Raw genomic sequence first — 24,481 nt, 5'->3', positions numbered from 1 at the left:
GTTTGGGGTTTTCCTTTCAGTTTTTTTGGACTGGACTCTGTGTATCAATTAGAAACAGCTTACAGACTGACTCCACTGTTCGAGAGATCAGGGGCAGAACACAGCAAATGTGACAACAGTTCAAAAAACAAATGGTTCTAAGGACACATCACCTCCCTCCTGTATCCTCACAGACTAGGTAGGAACGTCCTCCTACATTCACAGGTAATTTGAGATCTGGTAAGAGAAATTAGATGTGTAGTAGATGTTAATGACCTTTCAAGTGGCAGCTTCAGAGGCCAAGCAACCTCTCCTGCTGTCCTAGTAGAGACTGGACTACCCCTACTGTGACCTCCTCAGCTGAGCCTTACCTGAGGCCTGCTGACAGGCAAACATATGGAAAATGCCCTGGCAGTTTGATATCTGCCTGCAGAAAAGATCTCTGAAAATCCCCAAACACACACACAGACACACAACCACACAATACAGAGATGAAAGTATGTTTCATTAAACACCTAGGGAGTGTTACAGTGAGCTCCACGAGACTCAGTCACTCCTGGCACTTCTGAATCACTTCTTGTCACCAAGAGCCAGATGAATTTATATTAGAAGAAATCCTTTCTCACACTTTTTAAACACCTTCAATTAAAAATGACCTCCAGAATCAGCTGATGATTAGTCACATCTGTCAGATGATGAAGATGATTTTACTGACTTTAAGTCTTGGGTTTTGAAAATTTTTGTAGATGAGACCAACCCAGCTGTGATGTAGCTGTAATCTAAACATACCATCAGATACATTTTAGCTGCCTGGACACTGCAGAATTAAAGCCTTAACATTTAGCACAGTCATTTATTTTAAAACATTTACAGTTGTTCCAAGATAAAGGACAAGAGACATTGTCTGCAGTTGTGGAGTTGCTTTGTAAGTCAGTGTAATGGGCAAAAAGCTATTTAATCACTGATTCACAATGGCATGATGAGAACCAGTTCAGTTATTTGCTGGCCTTGAGCATCTTTGTTATCCTTCCACAGGTTCTCCCAACCTGACTGTATCAACCTTTTTCCAGTCTCCTCTTCTGATTCATTTCCTGGCAAATCACTGCTGGCAAAGCACGTTAACAGCAGCTGCCCTTTGAGGGAGGAGGGTTTCCCAGAAATATCACCACAAGACTGATAGTTCTTTGATAAAAATGCCCATCTAAACCTGTCCTTTGTCCAGGTTTTGCTTCTAAAAGAACCTCCCTTGTTCCTTAATTAGAAGTGTGCACGTCCCATGAAACAGAGCCATTATTTTATGGCATCTGCACTTTCTTTTCCTAGAACAGGCAATTTCACTGACCTACAGCTTCTGTCCCTTCAACTTCACTCCCATTATGAGGATATAAACTAATCCTGACGGGCCTTCCTGTGGTGCCAGTAATGTTTTGTTACCTGAGCTAAAAAAAAAAAAAGATAAAATCCAAGCCAAAAATATAAATGGTTCATTATAAACACACTGGATGTGTTATAAATCCTTTCCCCCCAAAGCACGCAGTGCTGAAACATTTCATTAAATCTTTTACACTTTAAACTGTCAAGATTATTCTTTCAAAGCCTCACTATGTGATTTATTCCAACATTTGTTCTGTAGGGCGACACATAAGATTATTTATTTGTGATAAATGAATTAATCCTACAAGTATGAGCTGAATATTCTGTCATGTCTTTCTGCTGGGAGGGGTGCAGAAAACAGACAAGCAAAGCACTGAGAAGGTGAAAGATTAATCCCTTGTGTTGGGGTATTCCCTGAAGGACAACAGATCAATTAAGTGGTGTCATGTCTTCAGTTCTATTTGCTCAGTGTCATCCAGGTACTCACACAGTGGCTTTGTTTCAGCTAATGAGAAATGGCAAAATGCAGGTCAAAGGTGAAGCTTTAAGGCCAAATATGGAGAGGAAACACACTCTGCAGACTTACACACCAGAAAACCCACCAGCAGCCAGTCTGAAAGGCCTGCCAGAGACAGGAGCTGTGCTTACAACTCATTTGCAAAGTTTCCTCATTTCTGTCTCTTCCTTAAGAATCTCTTCCATGATAAAACCTTCGTATCCCAAAACCTCAGTTCAGTTCTAAAAACTGACTCATTCCTTAACAAGCACTTGTTTTCCCCTGCACATCTTGTCCCCTTCTTGTTCTCCAAATCCCACTGGAGTCTGGGCCTCTGATCTAGGAGAAAAGAATTCTAAGAGGAAAGTTCTCAGAAGTTTGTCTCTTATGGAAGTCTTCCATTCTGTTCTATTTTCTCCATAACTTACTGCTTTACTGACCTTTTCTCCACAATAAAGACAGAAAAATTCAGTGTTTCATCAGAACAAGTTTCCTGTCACACCACTGACACTCAGTCACTTCACCTGGGCCTGGACTAAGGCAGAGAATAACTGCAAGGGAAATGGTGAAAAGAGAATCCCAAACTAACCAATTCCTTTACCTGATGGCATTTCCATAAAATGGAGGAATGCACAGATGGGGGAGAGAAAAAATTCTGAAATATGCCTACTGAGGAACAGAGCTGGAGGTGCCTGACTGATCATAAAACATTTTAATAGCTAAGAGTCACATTAACCTAAAGAATGTCTGAGAACTTCTGGTGCAAACTGAAGTGGCTTTAATACCCAAAAATGCTGACTGGCTTTAAGGAGGTATGTGGGACAGTCCTTAGCACAGCTGCTGCAGAGACAGGATTCCTGGGTTCTACTTTTGGCTTCTTTCCCAAGACCACCAAACATCCCCCAAACAAAAGCAAACTTGTTATAAACTGAAAAAACACCACCACATTCTTAAGCACAGAATAGCTCCAGGCATCTTTGCTAACAGAAAGTCATGGCATTAGGTTATTTATGTACCATGAGTTAAAAGAAAACAAAAACTTCTTTAGGTGAAAACACTCACTGGAACACAAAGAAAAACAGTTCTGTTGCTGACACATTTTAAAGAAGTTAATATTGTATAAACTCGGTCAATAGCAATAAAATACACAACTAGTCAAACCAGCCAGAAACAACAGTCAAGCAGAAACAAATGAGGATGTTACCTCCATTTCATACATGGGTGGCCCCAGGATATCTTTTAAAGCATGGAAATCAATTAAAATCGGCATTTCAGGTGGCAGAGCCAGGTCAGCTGTGTCACTGATGGATTCTGGTTTTGCATCTTCTGTGACATGCTCTTTGCAATCTAAGAGAAGAAAATCTGATTTAGGATTTGTAACAGTGTTTCTACACAGAGGAATTTTAAAAAATCATGATAGAGAAAAATAAAATATTCAAAGAAATGCTCAGAAAATTCATTAAAATGTGCTTAAACCATCCTTCACCAAAATCTTGTTACGATAATATGGCATCGCATTTAATTATTAAGCCTAAATATGTTCTAGCTGTTCATCAACAAAAATATTAAATCTAGAATACTGACAGAGATGCAACTCATCTGCTTAAATACATTTTAAACTAATTCAAATTGCAAAACACATTAAGTTCATTTAGGACTTTGCACTTTTCATCAGATTTCTGCCTAGAAACAGTATTTTACAGAATCAGAATGGTTTGGGCTGCAAGGGACATTAAAGATCATCTAATTCCAAACCCCTGCCGTGGGCAGGGGCACTGTCTACCACACCAGGTTGCTCCAAGCCTCGTCCAACCTGGCCTTGAACACTCCCAGGGCTGGGGCAGGCACAGCTTCTCAGGGCAACCTGTGCCAGGGCCTCCCCACCTTCAGAAGAATTTCTTGCAGAAGGAGCAATGTAGTGAGTACAGAATATGGAGCTGAATGTGGAAATGCTCAAAGTTCAGTAATTACTGTGTTCTTCTTACAGACATTCACAACTGTGCTCTCTTTCAGCAAGGATTCAAATGCTTACTGTTTGACACTCAGAATTAATTTCTGCCATGTAAAGCAGGAGCATTCTGCTTTACAGATTTACATTACTTTTCCACTATTTACCACTGGCCTGTCTACATGACATCCAGGAACATTTCCTTTCACAGTGTCCAACAAGGACAGCTTAACTTACTGCTCTGGGACTCTCCTTCTTCCCTCCACATCCCACTCCTCGCACACACACCCTCAACAGAAGAAGTTGCCATCTGCAGACCACACAGAAACCAGCTCCTCCAGGAGCCTATGACCCATCCAGCCCTGGTGTACCACCTCCTTCCAGGCTGTCCCAGGGAATCACTGCCCCAACCCAGCAGTGCCCACCTTCAGCACAGCCTGTCCAGCACATATTCTGACATTACATCTCTCATGGGGCGTTTTGTCTCTTACGACTTTTATGGCTTTATTCAACCATAGCATGGTTTGGGTTGGAAGGGGCCTTTAAAGATCATCCAGTCCAAGTCCCCATAGGCAGGGACACCTTCCACTCAATCAGCCTGCTTAACTCAAAAAACTGCCACCTCCTGTTGCTTCAACAGCCAGTTCAGAACACAGCACATACAGTCCATGTTCAGTGGACAAACCTCAAACCATTTCAGTGTAACACCTTCACCCGTGGCTTTTGTCTTGAAATACTATACTCACACAGGGCTCTGCTCTTGGTTTTGTTGGATGAGATACTCCTAAGGTATCCTGACCAATAACCAGTAGCAGCAAAATATTCCTCAAAGGTTTTTTTTTTAAGAAACACCTCCAGGTATGATATACTCTTCAGGAAGGGTATAAACTCCTTATAAATATGTAGCTGAAGTCTTCTAAATGCAATATATTCAAGTGTCATCTCGAAGGGACCACATAATTAAAGCAGTAGTTATGGCTTCAGAAGTGGGCTCTTCCCTTCCTTCATTTATAGCACAACTGTATTTCTTACCTATACAATTGTTTTCTTAGCAAAACTGCCTTAAAATTTCTGTTTTCTCTACAAATGTGTTTTCTGTACAAAAGTGAACTGCAGTGGGAACCAAGTAAATATCAAAGTCTCACACCAGCCTGGTCTCAGACCCAGCCTGCACAGCCTGTTGTTTGCATGACTGAGCTCAAGAGCTCAGGAGGTGCACACTGTGCACTTACTGGAAATAGAGGGAGAATGCAAGCAGGGAGTCATTTCCCCAAGGAATTTGATCCAGATGCAAAAGGCTCATTACCATTTTCCCGAGAGCCCAAAGCAGTATTTTAGTGAAACACAGAGAGATGAAAAACACTTGGATAATCCAGATGTTTTTAAGGTTCTGTGGCAGTTTCACAGCAGTGCCTCCCTGCCACTGAGAAAAGCACATAGTGAAGATATTTCTTCCCACCCCAAACACACAGGCCTAATACATATTTAAAGCATAGTCTGTATTACACAGAAATATATACCAAGCTTCCAAACTCCTGCATCATATTTTGGGAAGTTACCCAAATATGAGTTGCTTCCTTTCTTTGAATTCTCTTAAATTTCAGTTTGAAAAGAAAATTTTGGTTTCTTTCTTCTTCAAAGAAATAAACCATCTTCCTTTACACATTAATGCATGCACAATAATTGAAGATCCCAGAGTTTAAACAACTACAGAAAACCACAGATCACTGATCTAATCTATTTACTATAACATGAAGAGGTGCTCAGTGCTGCAAAAGTAAGTCTCAGAATGGATGAACCAGAATGTCTCCTTTCACAAGATACAAACTATCCTGTTATTAATCCTGATTTATGAAGGCCTTTTTACAGCTAATTCTGTAGCAGTGCAATTCTCACTAATGCCTTAATACAGTGTGAAGGAAAACATTTGACATCACTCTTACCAGAACAGCAGCAACTCAGCTTTCATTCAGGACTCAAATGTAAGAGTTATTATCCAACATCCACTAATCTTTCCATTGTACAACTCGTTGTTCCGTGCATAAATCCCACTCCTTTACTGTAAACACTGCCTTAGTCAGATGGCTCTCCTGTTCTTCCAGCATGTCTCTATATTTCTGTTAAACTACTATTTTTGTACATAATAAAATCGTAGACATAAATACTAACAATCTAGGAAACGTAACCCTGCATGCTATTCTTGCAACTCAGATTGCCATTTCAACACCACAGATCTTTGAAACCTGAGTAATCTGATACACAATTCATATTTCAAAATAAAATTAGGTTTAAAAACAGCTGGTTTTGTTCTATACCAAGATTTTACTGTCTAACAAACACAACTGGTCTTGTTTCAACTAACTCTGCATATGCAGCTGAAGAGACAGAGTTCCCATAAACAAACCAGTAGGGAATTTGAGGCCACCTGCCCTATAGAAGAATCAGAACCTCTTCCTTTGAGTTTATCTAATCCAATTAGGAGACCCCATTTTATAATCTGTAGCAATAACAAACTCCAAAATTTTATTAAAAATATTAACCTGAACTCTGACATTATCTACTTTTATATAAAAGCATACAGTGATGTCCCAAAATATAATTACAAACACTAATATTTTCTTTGAAGGAAAAAATCATCTTGTTTTATCATCTTTGACCAAATGCTGACCGTGAAGAATCCAGAAAGACACAAGCAATTAGGATTTCCATTAACAATGACAAATGCATGTTCCCTACCTACACACAGCCATAAACCACAGTACAAGTTAAATGACACATTTATCTAAACCAAGACAGCTAAATTCAAGTTTTCAGAAACAGAACAAGCTTAATCATCTTTCATTTTGAAGTAAGCTGGAAAAATAAGCTAAAAAGTCAAAGAAGTGCCCTTAATACAGCTCTAAACTGCACTAGAGGAACCACCTGCTGATCTGCTACTACATGACTGCTTAAGCAAAAGCAGTATGGTGCTGTTTCAACATCTAAAATTGTAAAAACTAAAAATAAACAGTAACAAACCAACAAAGAGCTTTCCCAAAGTAACAAAAAAAAAAAGTTCAAAAAACAACCAACCAAAAAAAGAAAATTATTGTCAAATTTTCCAAGCAGAATCTGCAGCTACTCAAAGATCACGACAACGTCCCTCAGGAATCTGCCTTTGCAAGTTCCCAAAATAAAATAAAATCTCGCACGTAAATACTGGATTTGTAAGAAAATGGACTCCTAAGAAAACATACAGTGAACTATTAGGAATTCCATGGCACAAAGACTTAAAAATTTAAGACTGCTACAGATGTAATGGAAATGAGAGAATGCAAGAGTCTAAAACCTCCTCCACATGTAGCAATTTCTCATCTTGTCATAAAATATATTTAAATTAAGCACCAGCAACACATAAGTCTCAAACCTAAAGATTTCTAGCCATACTAACTGACCAAGAGAGAACAATTATAATAACAGCCTAACATTTTAGAGCAGTTTTTAATGTAACACATTCTGATTTGCTGAATTGCTATGAAGAGGAATGAGAAAGAACAACAGAATGACAGAAAAGGTTTCAAGCCTGAGGGCAATTAAAGGGAAAATAACATGTTCTTTCCTTCTCATCTGACCTATCAGCAGATGGTTCAGCACACAACCTACAGACCCAGGATTCTTTCAGCCTCTCCAAACTAACAAACTCCCCAAAACTGCATTTAGGTAGGATGGGATAGGATTGCTCTTGCCCATAATGGCTCACATTCAAAGCCAGGCATAACATGAAACTGCATCCTAAGAGCAACATTCCAACATCCAACTTAAACCTTGTTCACCATATTTTTGGGAAGCATTACTTCCACTGGATTTTCTTTAGGAAGGGAGCACCTTCCTGGGACCCCAATTCTCTAAAACTTACTTATACACCTAAATTTAATGCTCTGTGTATTTTTCCCCACAGGATCAGAAAAGGTCTCTTTTCATGCAATAACTGCATTCCAACAATTGTGATCCCGAATAACAACGTTTACTTGAAGCACTTGAATTTGGGGGGTTCATGCAGGAATGCTTAGATAAATTAACATGGAAAATATGGGGAAAAAATTGTTTGTACATAAACCCAAACTTTTCATAACATTTATGCCTTTTGCCTGCAACAAGTCCAAGCAGTCTTTAGAAAGAGCCCCGTACTGCAGCCTGCAGAGCTTAGTAAGGCCAGCAGAGCTGAGCTCAGACTGCAGTACCTGCAGCCCCACCACCGTGAGATTGATGCTCACCACATTTCATACACTACTTTCTCGGTGCTACAGGAGATCCTGTGAGGCTTAAAGGGCTGAGGTTTGGTTAGAACACAGAACAGGTCACTTTTTGCAAGAGCAGTGGTGTCAGCAGAGCTGTATTAGGGCCCTCACACACACTAAAAACAAGCAAATCCCTGTCACAACGCACAGTGTTTGTGATTAAATGCACCATGCCCAAGGTGAGAGATGGAGGACACTTCATGTGTCAGTTCACGTTGACTACTTGAGTCAAACTTGCATTTAAATTCAAAACCAAGTGTTGTTTCACCCATAAGGAGTAGAACAAACTGCACGGTTATTACTGGGTTATGGAAATAATTAAGTATTTTCAAAGCCTTAGTTTCAACATAAATAGAATCCTCATTTAACCACTTTTAGTTATTAAATATTACCTGTCCTAAATTTCCTTTCAGCTCTGAATTAGACAAATAATTTTTCACTCCAGGTTTCAACTGCTGTATCATGATATGATGCCTTAGTGCACAGTTGCTGCATTGTATTCTCAAGGCAGTTGCACTAAAATAGGAAGGAGAGTTTCACATATTTTTGTGACTACTAGAATTTCGTCTACTGTCAAAAGACTCGAGGAATGTCTCATAAATCTTAGATAGTGTTGCAGTGAAATATCAGATGGTGTTACTGTACACAAGGATGACTCCCTGGAGAGGCTGAAAAACGACTCCCTTTGCCTTTGCTGAAGTTCATGTACAAACCCAAGGACTGACGCAAACCAACACTGCTCCACTTGCCAACTTCGCAAAGCTCAGGAGTCAAAGGAGCAGGAAGGCAAGACAAAGCTGCCCCTGTGCTTCAGTCCTGCATTTTTGGGAAGTGCTAAACACAGCTTGACAGAGCATCTCCCAGCATCAGCTCTGCTATGGCAGGTACCCTTCATTTTCAGAGCCCGCTATCAAAGAGTGTCAAAAGCCTGATCTTTACAAAGCCTTGCAAACAGGTGCTCCTCTTGGAGTTAATCATCTGACAATCAGTATGATGATGGGAATTTGTGATTCTCCTACCTAATGCCTTTTAACTTTTACTCCAACCCACAAGGCACTCAGCTAAATAAGCACAACAGGCACCATGTTCCTATTTGGATATGCTATGAACCAGACACAAATTATGCTTTAGCAAGCGAGGCAAGGCTGGAGCTTTCCCTCCCCTAGTCCCAACTCAGGACATATCAATGCACTAACTGTAGTCTCAATCCCACATCAGTAACTGACAAATGTGTAAAGCAAAAATGAATTACAGGTCTTCTTCTACAGATAGAGGAAAAAAAATTCAAGAAATACTTCTAAATGAAACTATTAAGAGACAACAACTTGATTAACTATTCTTCCAGAGTCATTCATTATACAAAATAAAAATTCATCATCAAGATGCACAACTGCACAAATGTCTGTTAATCAACAGGAGAAAGAAATGCCAAAAAAATAAATTTAAGCTACAAATCCCACTATTTGCATCTACGTGCAAGTATTTGGAGATGTTTACAAGCTTTGTTTTGAATACTTCATTGTTTCCAACAAACAGAATGAAAACTAAACAAAACTATTTTTAAAAAGGATCCTACTGTCACATACTCCCAGCAAGTGACACAGTCTGTTAAAAATACAGGAGGGTATAAGCATGTTATTAGTACAGAACAAAAACACACTTTGCAGACTGCACCATTCTATACAAGTCTTCATAATACACCACAGCTAAACGATAGAGCCACCTGTCCCCTGGACTCCCTTTTATTAAATACCAGCTTTTTCTTACCAACAGCTTCCACACCAGAAGTACAAAGGCAACTCTTCACAGCTCATTTCTTCTGAGCTTACTCCAAACTCTTTGTCAACCAAAAGCACTAACATTTTGCCCTCTTCTGAAGCACTTAGATTGCTATTTTCATTTAGCCTCGGTAAGTTGCAAGTCCAGTACTAATTTTAACAGTGTATAATTTTAAGAGTGTAAATACCTAAGTTGCAAGTACAGTGCTAATTTTAACATGGTAAATACCTCTCTTGCTGGATTGAGATGTCTAATACAGTTCCTTTTTGTTATTTGCCTTAATAATAAAGTGTTTCTTCTTATAGTACCATGAGTTGTGCTCTGAACCTACCTTTCATTTATTTTATCAGAAGGCTTGAAGAGCAGAATGACATTTCTTTTTATTCAGCAATTGCATTAAACCTTTGAAGCACATTTTAGACACAGCTGCCCTTCAATACAAAGAAATACTTTAAAAACATGACTTGTCAGAATTTCTATCAAAAAAGTGAAGTAGCAAAGACCCTGATGGTGCTTGCAGGCCTGGCCACCACAGCACAAAGGCTCAGTGTTCGGGTTAAGAGCAAGTCCAGGTATCCCAGAAGCATCGAAAAACTCAGTGTTTGTCTTCAGAACAGTCCATCACAGAGGAGAGAAGGTGCCCATAATATAAATGGAAAGTATTAATAAATACATCTTAAAAGCTCTTCTTTTAATGTAGGTGAAATGATTTAAACTGCAGGATCCACACATTCAGAGCCACTGCTACTGTGAGAGTTCACTGTTATTAAGCCAAACATTCAGAGAAAACTGAGCTGAATCTGCTTAAGCAAACACGGCCAAAAATCAATCTTTTGATATTACAGCTTCCACAGACACTGTGATGACCTCAGAAAACTCAACAAGGTAAAAGAAGATTCAATTTTCAGAAGGGAAATACTGAGCTAGGAAAAAAAGACAAGGTAAAGCTGACAGACCATCAAGAAACAGATTTTCAGAGAGAGATTACTGAAGTTTTTACTGTGGGTAAAACTCTTCTTCAAATACCCCTCTAATTAATACCACTGCTTGTACAAATATTGACTATATTTCCTCCCCTGGGATTTACTCTCTAAAAGGGGTGGGCACCATTCAGACCTGTACACTGCTATTTCTGAAAGGAACAGATCATGAGTCTCCTTATTTGTCCTCCTCTAATCCAGATCAGAACTCTTCCAGCCGTACAGATGTTGGAACCTATAGGTTTTTTCCCCATCAACTAAATTGGGAAGTATTTCACAACATCCCACCAAGAGGGAGGGTCCTGTTTAGTATTTTAAGTTTGTGAATATCCTGGAGCAAAAGTAATCAGCCATTCTGCAGTTTTGGTCTTCCAGGATCCTCTGACACACAATTGTTCTCCAACAGACTGGAAGGACTTCTTGTCACCTGAACTCATTTCAGTCCTTAAAAAACAAATGAAGCACCCAACACCCTGCTTGCTAGGTTTTATTAGACTAAGGGCCATCCACATTTTAGAAGTCCAACTTCAGGTTTGGATTCTGTCCTTTCATGTTTCACATTTTACACCTTACGCTGAGGGCTCCTGCAGACCCCCAGTGCTCAGTGAACACTCTGCAGCTCCAAGAGAAAACTGCTGTGCACAGTGACATCCTCCACCAGTAACTGGCTGAACAAAAGCACCACCATCTACACTCTCCATGGTATCTCTCACCAGACACAGTGGGGATGTTCATTTATTAAAGAGAACACTCGAGTGGGGATGACAAATGGAGCAGTCACCAGCTGTGTGTTGCACATGAACTGGATTATGGGCCTGACTTCTCCCTTCCCCCCTTCTACCTCAACACTAGAAAGGGCTCTGCCTTTTCTGGTGGAGCAATGACCTGGGTATTGATACTGTTTGAGAATTTTATGTTTAGTTTTCATTCAGTCTGTTGGATGACTGGGAATGATAAAACACTGTATACATGGGAAACAACAGACTTACTGATGTTGAGAAGTTACCAAAGCTCCAAGGGTTCAAATAAGTGCAGTCCTAAAAGGCACATAAAAAGAGCCTCTAAACCTTTCTAATTTCAAAGCTCTTCAAGCAGACAATTATTTCAGAGTACAAAATAATGGGATTGAGTTCTGAGCCAGTAGAGCATGCACAGCACAGTTAAAGAACCTCTTTAAATACAATAACTAAGTTTTTTATTCAAGAAAATAAGTGGAAGATTTGCATAAAAAAGCAAAAATATACACAAATCATAACTGCATCCCCAAGATATCAAACAGATCCATTGTACTTCTCAATTACCAACTTGGCAGGCTGAAATTATGCCCCGAGTCACAATTCAGCACTACTTGAACCATGCACAACAATAATGTCACACTATCCTCAATGCCTTTGAAAACAGCCCTTAAAGACGCATAAAAAAGGAGAAAAAGTTGGTAAATGAGCTTCCTAGTGACTACATTAGAAGTTCCCTTTTTAACAAACCATGCAAAAGATACACACCTTCTCCTTCCCCCACTTCAGCACGCTCTGGCTTTGTCTCTTTGTGCTGTCCCTCTGCCACTTTGACTGCCACTGCCCTGCAGATGGCTCCCAGCTTCCGATCCAGAGCCCGCACTCCCGCCTCCCGCGTGTACCTGGGGAGACACAGCTGCCTTACTGCTGGCTCTTCTCTGCAAGAGACTTCTTGCCAATGCAAACACACTTGCTTATTAAAAACACATCCAAATAAAATGAGACGTGAAAGGCAGTGAAACCTTGGACTAATCTAACAAACAAGAAAAAAAAAAAAAGTCATTTGTTTTTATCCAAATAATTGTGGTTGCTGATGAAATTGTAGAGAAAGACAAACTACTGAGTGGGAAGGTGACACCTGGTGTTAAACCTTCATGAAATTCTAAACAATGTTTCAATAGCACTGAGCTCTTCTTAGATGCATAAAAATTAAAAGGAAGAACTATTTTAAAACTTTGAACTTTATTGAAAGTTGAGGAACTGACTGTAAAAGAATATTTTCTTATAGTCTGTAAATTAAAAAGAAGCACCAGACAATAACACTAAACAAAGCAGCAAAAATGCTGTTACTGGTCACAGAATACTTCAATTCACTGAATCTTGATCCTTTTTCCATTGAAAATGAGCTAGTTTCAAGTTCAAAAGATGTTCTGTTCAATGTATGTGCTCTCAAGTCCAACAAAAAAAGTTCGAATGAATACAAGCTATTTTAAAACCCACATTTTAATTTGTTTAACCTAATTCCAAATTTTAAACGAATGTGGCCCATCCAGTCACAAGGAAAAAAAATGTAATTTACCAACTGGTGAACTTCTGAAGCTATTAAGGACAACAGATCTTAAGACATGTTTTGTTTTATCACACTATAAATTGATTTACTAGTTACAAAAAAAGAAGTTATTTAAACTGAAAGCAATGAATGGACTTACCTGGTAATTATATCCAAAGTGGTTACTTGGGGAATCTGGATTTGCTGTGGAGTCAGGCCATGTTGTTCAAGCTGTTTAGGAATCAAGTGTCTGTGTGCAATTTCAATTTTTTCTTCTTGTGTGTATCCTTCAAAGAAAAAGTAGGTATTTATTTATCTTTTTGCTTATACACTACAATATAATCAAATTTCTTACCTTTTATAATTCTATCTAATTGAATTTAACAAAAACCACCCCCAGCTATAATTTAAAAGGCTGTTGGTATGATCCTTTATGGTGATTCATAACTTCGTGTGAACAAGAACAGAATTTTGGTGTTTCAAAGACCCTTTTCTTCATTGGAATCTTAAAAAGATGCATCAACCAACAGACTATTAGAATACAAACAAATCAGTGAATGAAAATATCATTTCAGAATGTATCAATGTATCACCACAGCCCTGGCACTGAATTTTCCTAAGTGCAATGCTAAGTGTCATTCTCATGGCAGAGCCCATAACAGAGGGATCCTTCCAAGTTTCTTTTAATGATTCTGGCTGTGCATTCCAGATTCCAGGCAGGCTTTCCTTAAGGAACTGCCCTTCATTTCAGGACAAACACCCTGAACTTGTTTAGGGATTTGCAATAGTCACTTTAATGAAAACACTGCAGAGTTACCTGGAACTTGGATAATTTCCATTCTGTCCAGCAGAGCAGGTGGGATTGTAGCTGTAGTGTTGGCTGTAGCTATAAAAAGGACTTGGGACAGATCAAAGGCTACATTTAAGTAGTGATCGGTGAAACTGTGATTTTGTTCTGGATCCAACACCTTGACAAGAGTGAACACAAAAGAGATGCAATTGCTCAATTAGAAGCAAAGAAAATATGAGCATATTTATTATATTCCATGTCAAATCTGACTTTACATTCATAGAATACATTATGAACATCACTAAAGCCTGACCTTGCTCAGATGAGTCTGTGGCTACATTTCCCACCACACACAAAACAGAAGAAGTCATTTCCCCATTAGTTGTTCCTGCAGCATTGCTCCAGCCCTCCAGTACCCCATAAGCTCCATCTCCATGACCTTGTACACATGGCAGAGAGTGGCCCTTCAAGGACTCTCACAGTAACCTTGGAAAAGCAGCTCTCGCAGTCCCATGGAATAAGTAGAATTCTCCCAAGTAATCCCTGACTCCAATCTTCATCTGCTGCTGGTAGCTCTTCTTACTCTCAGCACACCAACCTGTGAGACCTCCCCATGGATACCACAATCCCAGCCCTTTCTGCTGTCCCTAAATCTCTTGCCCTGCTCATTCAGCTTTGGCCAGCCTTTCACTAATGGAGGAGTACAAGGTCTTCTCCTTGCCCATGACATCCCATGCAAGTCTCAACCCTTGGTGAGCCCTGGCTTTCCTAACACAATCTTTGCTTTTTTCTTTTTCCCCTCCCCCAAAAAATCAGAGGCAAAATTAAATAAGCACAGCAGAATAACAACACACAGTTCCAACCAACCTCAAAAATTTACTGAACAAGCAGAACTATGGCTTAAATAACTGTGTTGTCTTCCCAATTCTGTTAGTACCATTTATGTGTGCTAATGCAACACTTGTGGATATTGAAGCTATTACTTGAATAAGCTGTTTTTTCACATCAGGTGGATCACAAGGGTACTAAGATGCTGTTTTGTGTTTTTGTAACAGTGTTAGAAATGGGAAGTTCACTGTATATAGCAATGTTCACTTGGCTTCTGTATCACCTATGAACTACCTTCACTCCACAACCCCTTAAAACAGTCACACTTACTCCTTTCCAAATGATGAATTATCAGTGCTACACGAACATGAATAATTCTCATGTTACAAATACCTATGCATCTCCTGAGAAATAGCACACCACTGTCAAAATAATTTATCTGCCTACACCCAAATGAATGCACACGACTTAAATTATAGACAAGAACAGTGTTGAAAATGAAAAAAAACCCTGAATTTGAGCTTAGATGGTCATAAAGAAAACAACTCTGAATTTTCATTACTCTTAAATTCTGTTCAGGCTTTGAAAAGTGAAAAAAAAAATCTTTAGAACAGAATTATAATCAGAATAAACCAGGAAAATACTGTTTTTACAGAATGCCAGAAACACAGTAGAGTTTCTTAAAAATCAATAAATTCTGGTTTCATTTTGAAGTACTGCTCAGATTTAAGAGCAATATTTAGAAATGTATTGCAACTGTTAACAAAACACAATCTACACAATGCCCCCTAATAGTGAAATCTTAAAACACACCAAAGCATATGCCTAAATTCTAAAACTAAGGCTGCGACTCAGTGAATGCCATTGTTCATGGGCTATAAGCTATTCAAAAGCTTTTCCTACACTCTTCAGCGAGCAGCTGCTGTCATTTACTCCCTTCCTTACCAATGAAGGCAAAGGCCTTGAAGTATCCTGACAAGCCAAGCACACTGATGCATAATTCACTCAGTTATAGATGTCCCTTCCCTCAACCAGCCCTACAGGGAGACACAACAACAGGCAGTGAATCCAAGCACAGCATCTACAAACTGTTTTCAAAGAAAGCAGATCTGTATCAAATATCAGTTGCCCATTCAAAGTATACTCTTCTAAATTTTTCAAAACTGATTTAAACAGCAAATCCTAACTCAGATTACCCCTCCCTTTTTTTAACACTGATAACAGTATTTCCACAGAATTGCAGTCTATTAGCTGAAGTATTTGCAACTACTTTCAAAATTGTTGAAATACAATGTATTCTGACAGACCAAACTGGTATTTTACCACATTAATTTACAGGCATGTTTCTCTCTTTCTCCTTCTAGTCTGCAACTAGAAATCCTTATGAATCCTACTAAATGACAAGCTGGTGATTATAATATTATTTACAAAGATACACAAAATACTGATGCTGTACTCATATGCAAACAATACTATCCAATAGAGGTAAATGAAACTGTAATCCAAGCCAACTCAGACAATATCTAAAAATGTGAATTATCTGAGATTTTTTAATAACAACTAGAGTTCCTCTGGACTCATATTTCTTTGTCATGGTAACTATTTCTTAGAATAAGACATAAAACAGTATCACGCCTGTGCATTTCAAACAGATTTTCCAAAACAAACAGAACTGTTCTTCAGTGAGGTATCTGTGCTAAAGTTCAAGTTCAAAAGTTTTTAAAGATATTCAACTAATACAAAAATATGAAGTACAAATGGAACATTGAGTGCACAAAACTTCTTGGCTAATTTACAGCCAGCAGCTCACATGCACACAAAGGCTTCTCTGTAACAGCTTTTTATTACCACAAAATCCAGAATAAGTTCCACGAACATTTAATTGCCTGGCTCTGCTCCTGGTCTAATTTCCCTGCATACAAATAGTCACTATCAGGCACTTGGATCCATTTCTGTTTTCTTCTGGTTTTTAACAGGGGTCATCTAAATTTAGACTAAAATATTCCGTTGTTAATGAGCAGTATCTGGAAATAGGAAGACATTCTGTCTTGCTTAAGGAACAATTCTGCAGAAGCATTAGAACCAAACACATATCCAGCAATTATCAAACATCAAGCTTTGCTTCCAAGCTCACAAGGTTATGGCAATTTTCTCCTTGAATATACCCCATTGTAGACAGCCATAATTTAACACACCTACACATCAGGGAGAAAAGGATGTGCCTTTTATACTTAATGATGGCACTTACCAAACAACAAGCAGCAGTGTGGAAAACAAATGTACCAGTTAGGTGACCACCAACTACTGTTTGCTCTCCTACATAATAGCCACCTTTGCCTGTTCCAGATGGACTTCCCAAACGTAAACCACAAAAAGCAGATGAAAATTAAGCTATTATGTCCAGACATGAGTTCTCCATTAGAAGAGGTAAAGCACCTGCTTCAGGATGTTTAGCCAGCAGTAGAGGGATATACAGATCTCACAGGGGAGCAGCCCAGACATGGTTATAGAGCAATTACTTCTCCAGATGCAACTAATGGTCAATTAGCAACGGCTTACAGAGAGATTGCAGCCCAGGCAGACAGTTGGAAGCAAACCTGATGAGTCTCAGCTGGAAAAATCCATGGCAGGAGCTGAGCTGAATATCACTGAGAATGTGGGCTTCAAATACGGAAAACAGAAACATCTCAAGGCAGCAACAAAGCATCCAAAAGTCAAACACAACTAATTAAAAAAGAAAGAAATTTCATTTGCCCTCATGAACTTGACATGATAAAAGAAGAATACAATTGTTCTCTACTGCGGGACAGGGAAGGAAAATAAATTAGAAGCAGCAGCAAAGGTTGAATAAAATTAACAATATTAACGTACAGATCTAGATTCATGATGGGAACATTCTTTGCAAGAAAAGCCAAATCATTGTGGTGTTAGTGATTTTCATTGCCTCACTAGCAACAGCCAGCTAACTAACAAAATTTGATTTTCAGGTATATTTATCCATGCATTGACTGGACTTAGGAGAGGTTAGTTCAAACATCTAGAGGACAAATGACAGAAGAAATATCAGCAAACCTGGACACAGAGCTCATTACCATTAACAGCAAGAAGTAAATAAAATCCCATAAGCGAAAAGTAGAAGCAAAACATCTGTATTTGTTACACTCTCCTCCTTGTTTTCCTTGCATTTTGAGGCTTTTCATGCACTACTACACACATGAGAAATACACAGGTAAAGGACCATAACTGTCACTTTTAAAAGCTGAAGAAGTGAAGCCATGCCATCTTCTAGCACATTTAAATTACTACTAGTTCATGTTAACATGCAAAGATCAAAACAGAGCTCTCAAACCACAGCCTGCTCATACACTGATTTTCAAAGAACTAGTTGGCCTTGTCAAAACAGCAATTTTACAGTCTAGCAGGAAGAAAATAATGACGTTTGTAGAATGCCAATTGACATTTCATTTGCAGAATGTCATACACCATCCAGATGAGCTCATGACACCTTAAGTAGCATTTTTCATATTTAAATCACGGCATTAAGCGCTGCCAGTCAAAAGAGTTATTAAAATTACTCTAGGCAAATATTATCAGAACCACTTTCATATCCACCTACCAAAGTTACCACACCTTAAGTCTGACAACTGAGACACTTCTGGGATATCATGTCATACTCCAGAAAATAGAAGTCAGAAAGAAGGTTCTGACAACTCATTACTGCTTTCAGCTACGTGATAAATGAAGCCTGCAAGGCACAGGTCTCAATTCATCTTCTTCATAATCACTCCAGTTTTAGCCTCCTGAAAACCTAACAACTAACCTAATTAGTAACATCTCAACACTTGATGGGATTTACAAAATATTCCAACAGTATCTCATTCGCCAGTCCTTAATTGGATCTCCTGGATTTTAGTTGTGTCTTTAAGCAAGTAAACTTTAAAACCTCTAAAACTTTTGTGAGAAAATAACTGCATCATGTAATTCAAAATTAGATACATTTATATCTTAGTCCAAATCCCAGAATTTAAAAAAAAATGCACTCATGGAAAAACTGACTCTCACAGAAAGTTAACATGACACCATGATCAGTCAAGGACTGGGGGATCTGTGACTTAAAGGAAAAATTTAAGTTTAGAAAGTTAATTACAACACTAATTAAAGAAATGCTCCTAAAAGAACATGCAACTAGTCCATATGGATAGTCCACTGGATAAAATGCTTAGCTCCAGTATAAGCTGGTACCATCAAAAGCTTCAAAAATATATTAAAATTGTTCCAAGAAAGAAAAGGAAAACTTGAAAAAGTCTAGCTGCTGTCTGGCTGCTCTATACTTGTTTCTTAGCTAACGACATTTGGTCATTAAAAAACAATGTCCTGAAGTCCCCCAAGTAACTAATGTTTAAGGCTTGAACAGTATTTAAATACACCAAGCACCCCAAAATCCATCCTTGTGTTTAAGTACAGCTCAGTGAGATTTATGGTGCCTTATTTAGCCCTGATGGCACTTGCACTGTGCCCAAGTAATTGGCAGAAATCAAAGGATGTCAGAACTCAGGAGCTGACATTTGAATTAACAAAGCTGACACTTTGGGCAGCGAATCGTCCAAGTCCAGTATTTTAAATCTTTTTTTTTTTTTTTTTTTTTTAAATACAAATGAAGCAATGCTTGCAATTCAACATCTCTCACCTCAAGCAAGGCTGCTGCAGGATCCCCCTGCAAGCTCTTGGCCAGTTTATCAACCTCATCGAGCAGGAACACGGGGTTGTTCACCCCCACAGTCTTGAGGCCGTTGATGATCCTGCCGGGCATGCTGCCCACGTAGGTGCGCCTGGGGAGAGAAGGGCAGGGGGAAACAGGGCAGGAACAGCACAGCAAACAAAACTCAAAGCAAAATAGCAGAACAAGCAGTATTGTAACAACTCCTGCTTTTTTTGCAAAACTTTTTGGAACCAGTTGATAAAAATACGCGATATACAGCTGAACTAATACAGGCAATTGTAGCAGCAGATGAAAGTTTGAGTTCCAGGGGGCACTAGTTGGTCTGGAAAAATAACCATGTGCATTAAAGTATATCCAAACTTTATGGCTTGCAAGCATTTTGCATGTTCCAGTACAGGCATCCTTGTACCAGAGGAACAAGCCAAAGCAGATTTGGGAACCTCACTATTACTAGCATTTAATAATTACAATACTGGGATTTTATCACCACAACAGAGTTCAAACAGCACGTTACAAATCAGGGCAAAATTCCAATTATGCTGAACTGTCAATGTCCCCTGAATATAAAGCATGCTTTAATACTCAGCGAAAATAACTGTATTTACTATGTCATTTCAATATGAAAAGTTAAACAGTGCAATTTAACAAAAAATTACGAGTTTGAATTTATTCAGCAAAATCAGTAAAAACTTTTTTCCACAACACACATACAGAGCAACTACATTTTATGTCCATATATTCCTTTGTGCTGCATTTATCACAGACTTTTCTGCTTGTGCCATAACTACTCCAAATACTATAACTAAGAGTATGAAATTCTGGTCACTCAAGAAGAAAGAGGTACATTAAGTGCTGAATAACTGGATCTATCTCATGACCCTCACAGAGCAGATAAGCAGAACAGGCCTGCTTTGCCATATGATCTGTTTTACTACAGTCCAAAATAAACAGGATGACATTTACAAAGATGAAACCAAAAATACCATGGGAGTAATTTCAAAAGATACCAGAGACAACTTTAAATATTAAAAAAATCCCAAACAAAACCAGAACCCAAACCACACGACAATGGTCTTAGTTCCATGTAACATTTAACCACTGAGTAAACAAACTGCAGTTACTGTATTTAATTCTAGATCTGAGCAAAAATAAAAGTTTTTAAGACCTTCTAAATAGCCAGCAATGCAAGAGAAATTCAGTTTGCCTCTTAGCACCTTCATGAGGCAGCTGCTAAAGACTGAAGCAGCCAGCAAGCAATGGTTTAGCACTTTTGTGTAGAGTCTTACTCTGCAGCAAGGGAGTGGACTCCTCTCACTGAGGATTGCTCAATGTGACAGGTATTACAGATCAAGACTGCATGGGGAGCTATTACACCACCTCCTCCTCCATCTGCACATGGACAACCTCACCAAAAGAATGGAAGATTCTATAAAATGCAATCAGAAAATTACTAGACTGGAGCAAAGCTGAAGTTCACAGAAATCAATCATTACCAGTGCAATCAAATTAATCATTCTAGCAATTTGGGCATTTCTTTGGGGTTTGGGGTTTTTTTCCTTCTTATGAGGTGGGTTTTTTTGGTTTTGGGTTTTGTTTGCTGGTGGTGGTTTTGTTCTCATCTGGGCTGTTTTTAACAGAAGGTGATCACTGCACTAGAGAATAATTTTATAAGCTTGAGAGCCAATGCAGCCTGACTGTTTCTAATATTCTGATTATGCCAGTAATAGGATAACATAATTAGGTAAGCATTAAACATTCTTCTTTCCTGCTTGGTACATTGTTCTCAAGTGCACTGAAGACATTACACCTTTTTAATGCATGTTTGTGTTTTTATATACACAAAGTTCTACCTGATCCTTTTAAATTCTATAAAATTTTGAGCTATTCATGTCCCATCTAGTTTTAACAGATTTGGTTTAAAAACTAAATGAAGCCAAATAGGTGTTAACAGTCTAAATCTATGACACATCTTCATTTATTAGAGAAGGACCAATACCTATTTTATTATACTATTAAACAAAGACTGAAGATCTCCAAGGTTATTATGGAACACATCTCAACAAAAGAGTCCTTGGTAAAACAGTCTCTGCAGGTATTTACATATAAACCCAAAAGAATATATTAAAATTACAAGCATATATGGCCATTTATGTGTCTGGACATCAACCTTTGCCTTGTGACTTGTGAAACTGAATACTGCAGTTTGTGAACACCAGCCACGGAATGTAATGTTATTCTTTATTTCACTGCTTTTTCTAGGGTTGAAAAGAGAAGAAACAATATTCCATATGAGTACTTTAGATGATATAACATAGCTTGGCTCAGTTTTTGATGCAGTTTCTTTCCATGCATCAAACCTAGAAGGACAGTCAGCTGTTCCCCACTCAAAACAGGAAGTACAGACCAAGTTTCCTGGTTATCTCACTTCCGTAGCAACACTCGGAAAAACCCCTTAAGAGCTGATGCCACAGAAGTTCTGTCATTTAGTACTCTTTTTATTTATTTTTAAAATCAGTGAAAAGTTAAACAAAACACTAGAATTGCACAGCATATCATTAGGAACTATATAACCTAGAAAAGGCAAGAAAACCAGGTGGGAAATCTAACCTTCCTGGTTCTCCCAGTATAAACTGGGAATGTGCACAAACTGGAACTCTTAGAGCAGTGGCACCGTTATTGATAGAAACATCACTCACTGTCTTCATGCTGATCTACAGACAAATAGTTTTAAATGATTTTTAACTGCAGATAGAAAAGGATAACAGAGTTAGTGCCACCAGAAGAAAGAGCTTCACATGAAGGTGAGAAAGAGCTTCACATTTACCTCACCAGCACCACTATAAATAACTGGCACAATTACACCTTTCCTTCACGAAAATAGAAAACCACACAGACACCAGATAAGCTCACATAGTTCCTGTATAACACAAAATATCAGTGTTGAGGAGACTTTAAATGCAGTGAGCTTCTTGCAAATAAAGCTCTAAGCCATTCTTCAGGGTGGTTTGTTTTCTTTTTGTTGTTTTTTTTAATACAAGTAAACAACAAATATAAACCAGAAAAATGTAACATATGGTATAGATGGGTGGTAAACGCAAACAACAGCTGAAAAAAGTCTCATAAAACAGTTCTGGTTTTGTACCAAGATGATGATTTCATTTTGGGAATGCAGAAGAGTAGTTGCTGTTCTTCCCCCAATCAAAAGAGAAGTCACTAACCCCAGCTGCAGGCACGTGATCCACACTCAAATGGCAAAACCTGGGCGTTTCCAATTGCCCCATTTCCACCTCAGGGCAGCAGCACAGTGACTGAACACACACACCCCACCCTACTGCTATCTAAAACATCTGATTCTGGCTGCTGAATCTCTCAGTCTGCACCTTTCTCTTTCAACAGTACTGAGCAGCCCAAGTGAATGCTATTTAGGGCACTATTGGCTTGGAAGTCAAACTGAAACACAGTTCCTTTTTAATGTTCTAGTACATTTAGTACATGTTTTTCAGTGTAGGTACATACAGTATCATTCTTCTGCCATGGTAATGGAATCCTGAACTTAAGCCCCAAAGCCTAATAAGGAGCTTTTAGGAGAAAAAGAATGTCTCCTAACATGTAATATTAGAAAATCAGCCTACCAAACAGTAAAACTCAGAACACAGCAGCCTATGTCTCAGAATACAACAGTTTATGTCTCCTCCACTTTTAGGACACCTCTGTAATTCCTCTCTCTGACTGCCATCAAATGCACAATATGGATTCGCCTGACTGGGAATAACTTGAACAATTTATTCATGCAAAAGGACATTACAGAGGTCTACAGAAAAGTTGTACTTCTTATCTGATTAAATATTATTCTGAGAAGCAGAAAAAAAAAGAATTTAAAAACCAGTATGCAACAGCTGATTTTAACTACAAAAAAACTTGAAAAAGCAGTGGGTTACAAGGGATTCCTGGTACCAACTGTTCTAAAGTCTGTTTTTAAACTATACATTTGTTTGTTGAAGAGTAACTCCACAATATTCCTGCTAATTCTAGATTATATTTTCCTTTGCTGGTGCAAAATAAACTCAACTATCAAATACCTTCCATTGTCTAATTTCAAGTAAATTTTTAATATGAAATTTATACTGGTTAGCCTCTAACATGCATTAATAATTTAATAATGCCCTCAAAAATGTGTGACAGCCACAAACACCCGAAGTTAAAAGTTTTTTTTAAAGGCTCTATCACGTGACTCTACCTGCCTTTATTCTTTATTAGGTCGAAGCACAAGATAGAAAGTTTGACTTTTGTTTATAATGTCAAGTTCAAGACGTGGTTTCCCTGTTACAAAGGCTTCAGTCCTGCTCTGCCCTGGAAAAGTTCCTCCTGCCCGTAACGCTGAGTTTCCCACAGCCTCTAGTGGCTTCAGCTCGAATAGCAACGTGTTGTTGAACGAAATTTTACGTTGTTTTTAGGAGCAGTACCATAAGTAATCTGAAACATCAGAATTCTTACTCAGCAAACAGCAATTAACGATAGTTTAGGAGTTACAGGAATAACACAAAGTGAAAGAGGAGGACAGAGTTTGGCTCTTTTTCCCCCAGTGTGTAAGCAGTGGGGCAGAAGGCCAGCCCAGACCTGCACACCTGTACAGCTCCACGGTGCTGCCAGCCAGGAAAAGGGTCAAAACAACCGTGTCACAAACCCCAGGGGGCTGCTGGGTACACTGGCCAAACCTACACTAAGAAAAAACCCTACACATGATTCCTTCAAGCTACAAACACAAGGAAATGTCAGAACACCCTGGAAAACAAAACTCCTACATATTTGCCACAGGAGATGCACAGGAATAAACACATGTTGCACCAAGGGTGCTGAACTAAAGGTCTACGAAACAACTCTGAATTTTCAAGTTCTCATCAAGTACAAATTCACTGTTTTCTCACTTTTTCCTCGTTCATACTCTGGTCTAAGAAGCAGCCAATAGTGTCCTGTACCCTCAGTTCCAACCAGTACATTACATTCCAGATTCCTACAAGTTTATGCAG

The 24,481-nt window shown here is 38.7% G+C and overlaps 1 protein-coding gene across 1 annotated transcript in view; it reads right to left on the bottom strand.

Moving 5' to 3' along the window:
* LONP2 (lon peptidase 2, peroxisomal) overlaps positions 1-24,481 on the bottom strand; it is a 36,628-nt gene that overhangs the window by 6,061 nt on the left and 6,086 nt on the right. The window contains exons 8-12 of the mRNA XM_064671135.1: positions 19,422-19,563; positions 13,934-14,084; positions 13,277-13,403; positions 12,336-12,469; positions 3,054-3,196 (exon numbers count right to left, since the gene is read on the bottom strand). Of these exons, the coding sequence (XP_064527205.1) occupies positions 3,054-3,196; positions 12,336-12,469; positions 13,277-13,403; positions 13,934-14,084; positions 19,422-19,563 (697 nt within the window). The remainder of the gene's footprint in view (positions 1-3,053; positions 3,197-12,335; positions 12,470-13,276; positions 13,404-13,933; positions 14,085-19,421; positions 19,564-24,481) is intronic.

This window comes from Pseudopipra pipra, chromosome 14 (assembly GCF_036250125.1).
Source record: "Pseudopipra pipra isolate bDixPip1 chromosome 14, bDixPip1.hap1, whole genome shotgun sequence".
Lineage (NCBI taxonomy): Eukaryota > Metazoa > Chordata > Aves > Passeriformes > Pipridae > Pseudopipra > Pseudopipra pipra.
The sequence above is the reverse complement of the archived record's forward strand: the minus strand, read 5'-3'. Positions and strand labels throughout refer to the sequence as shown.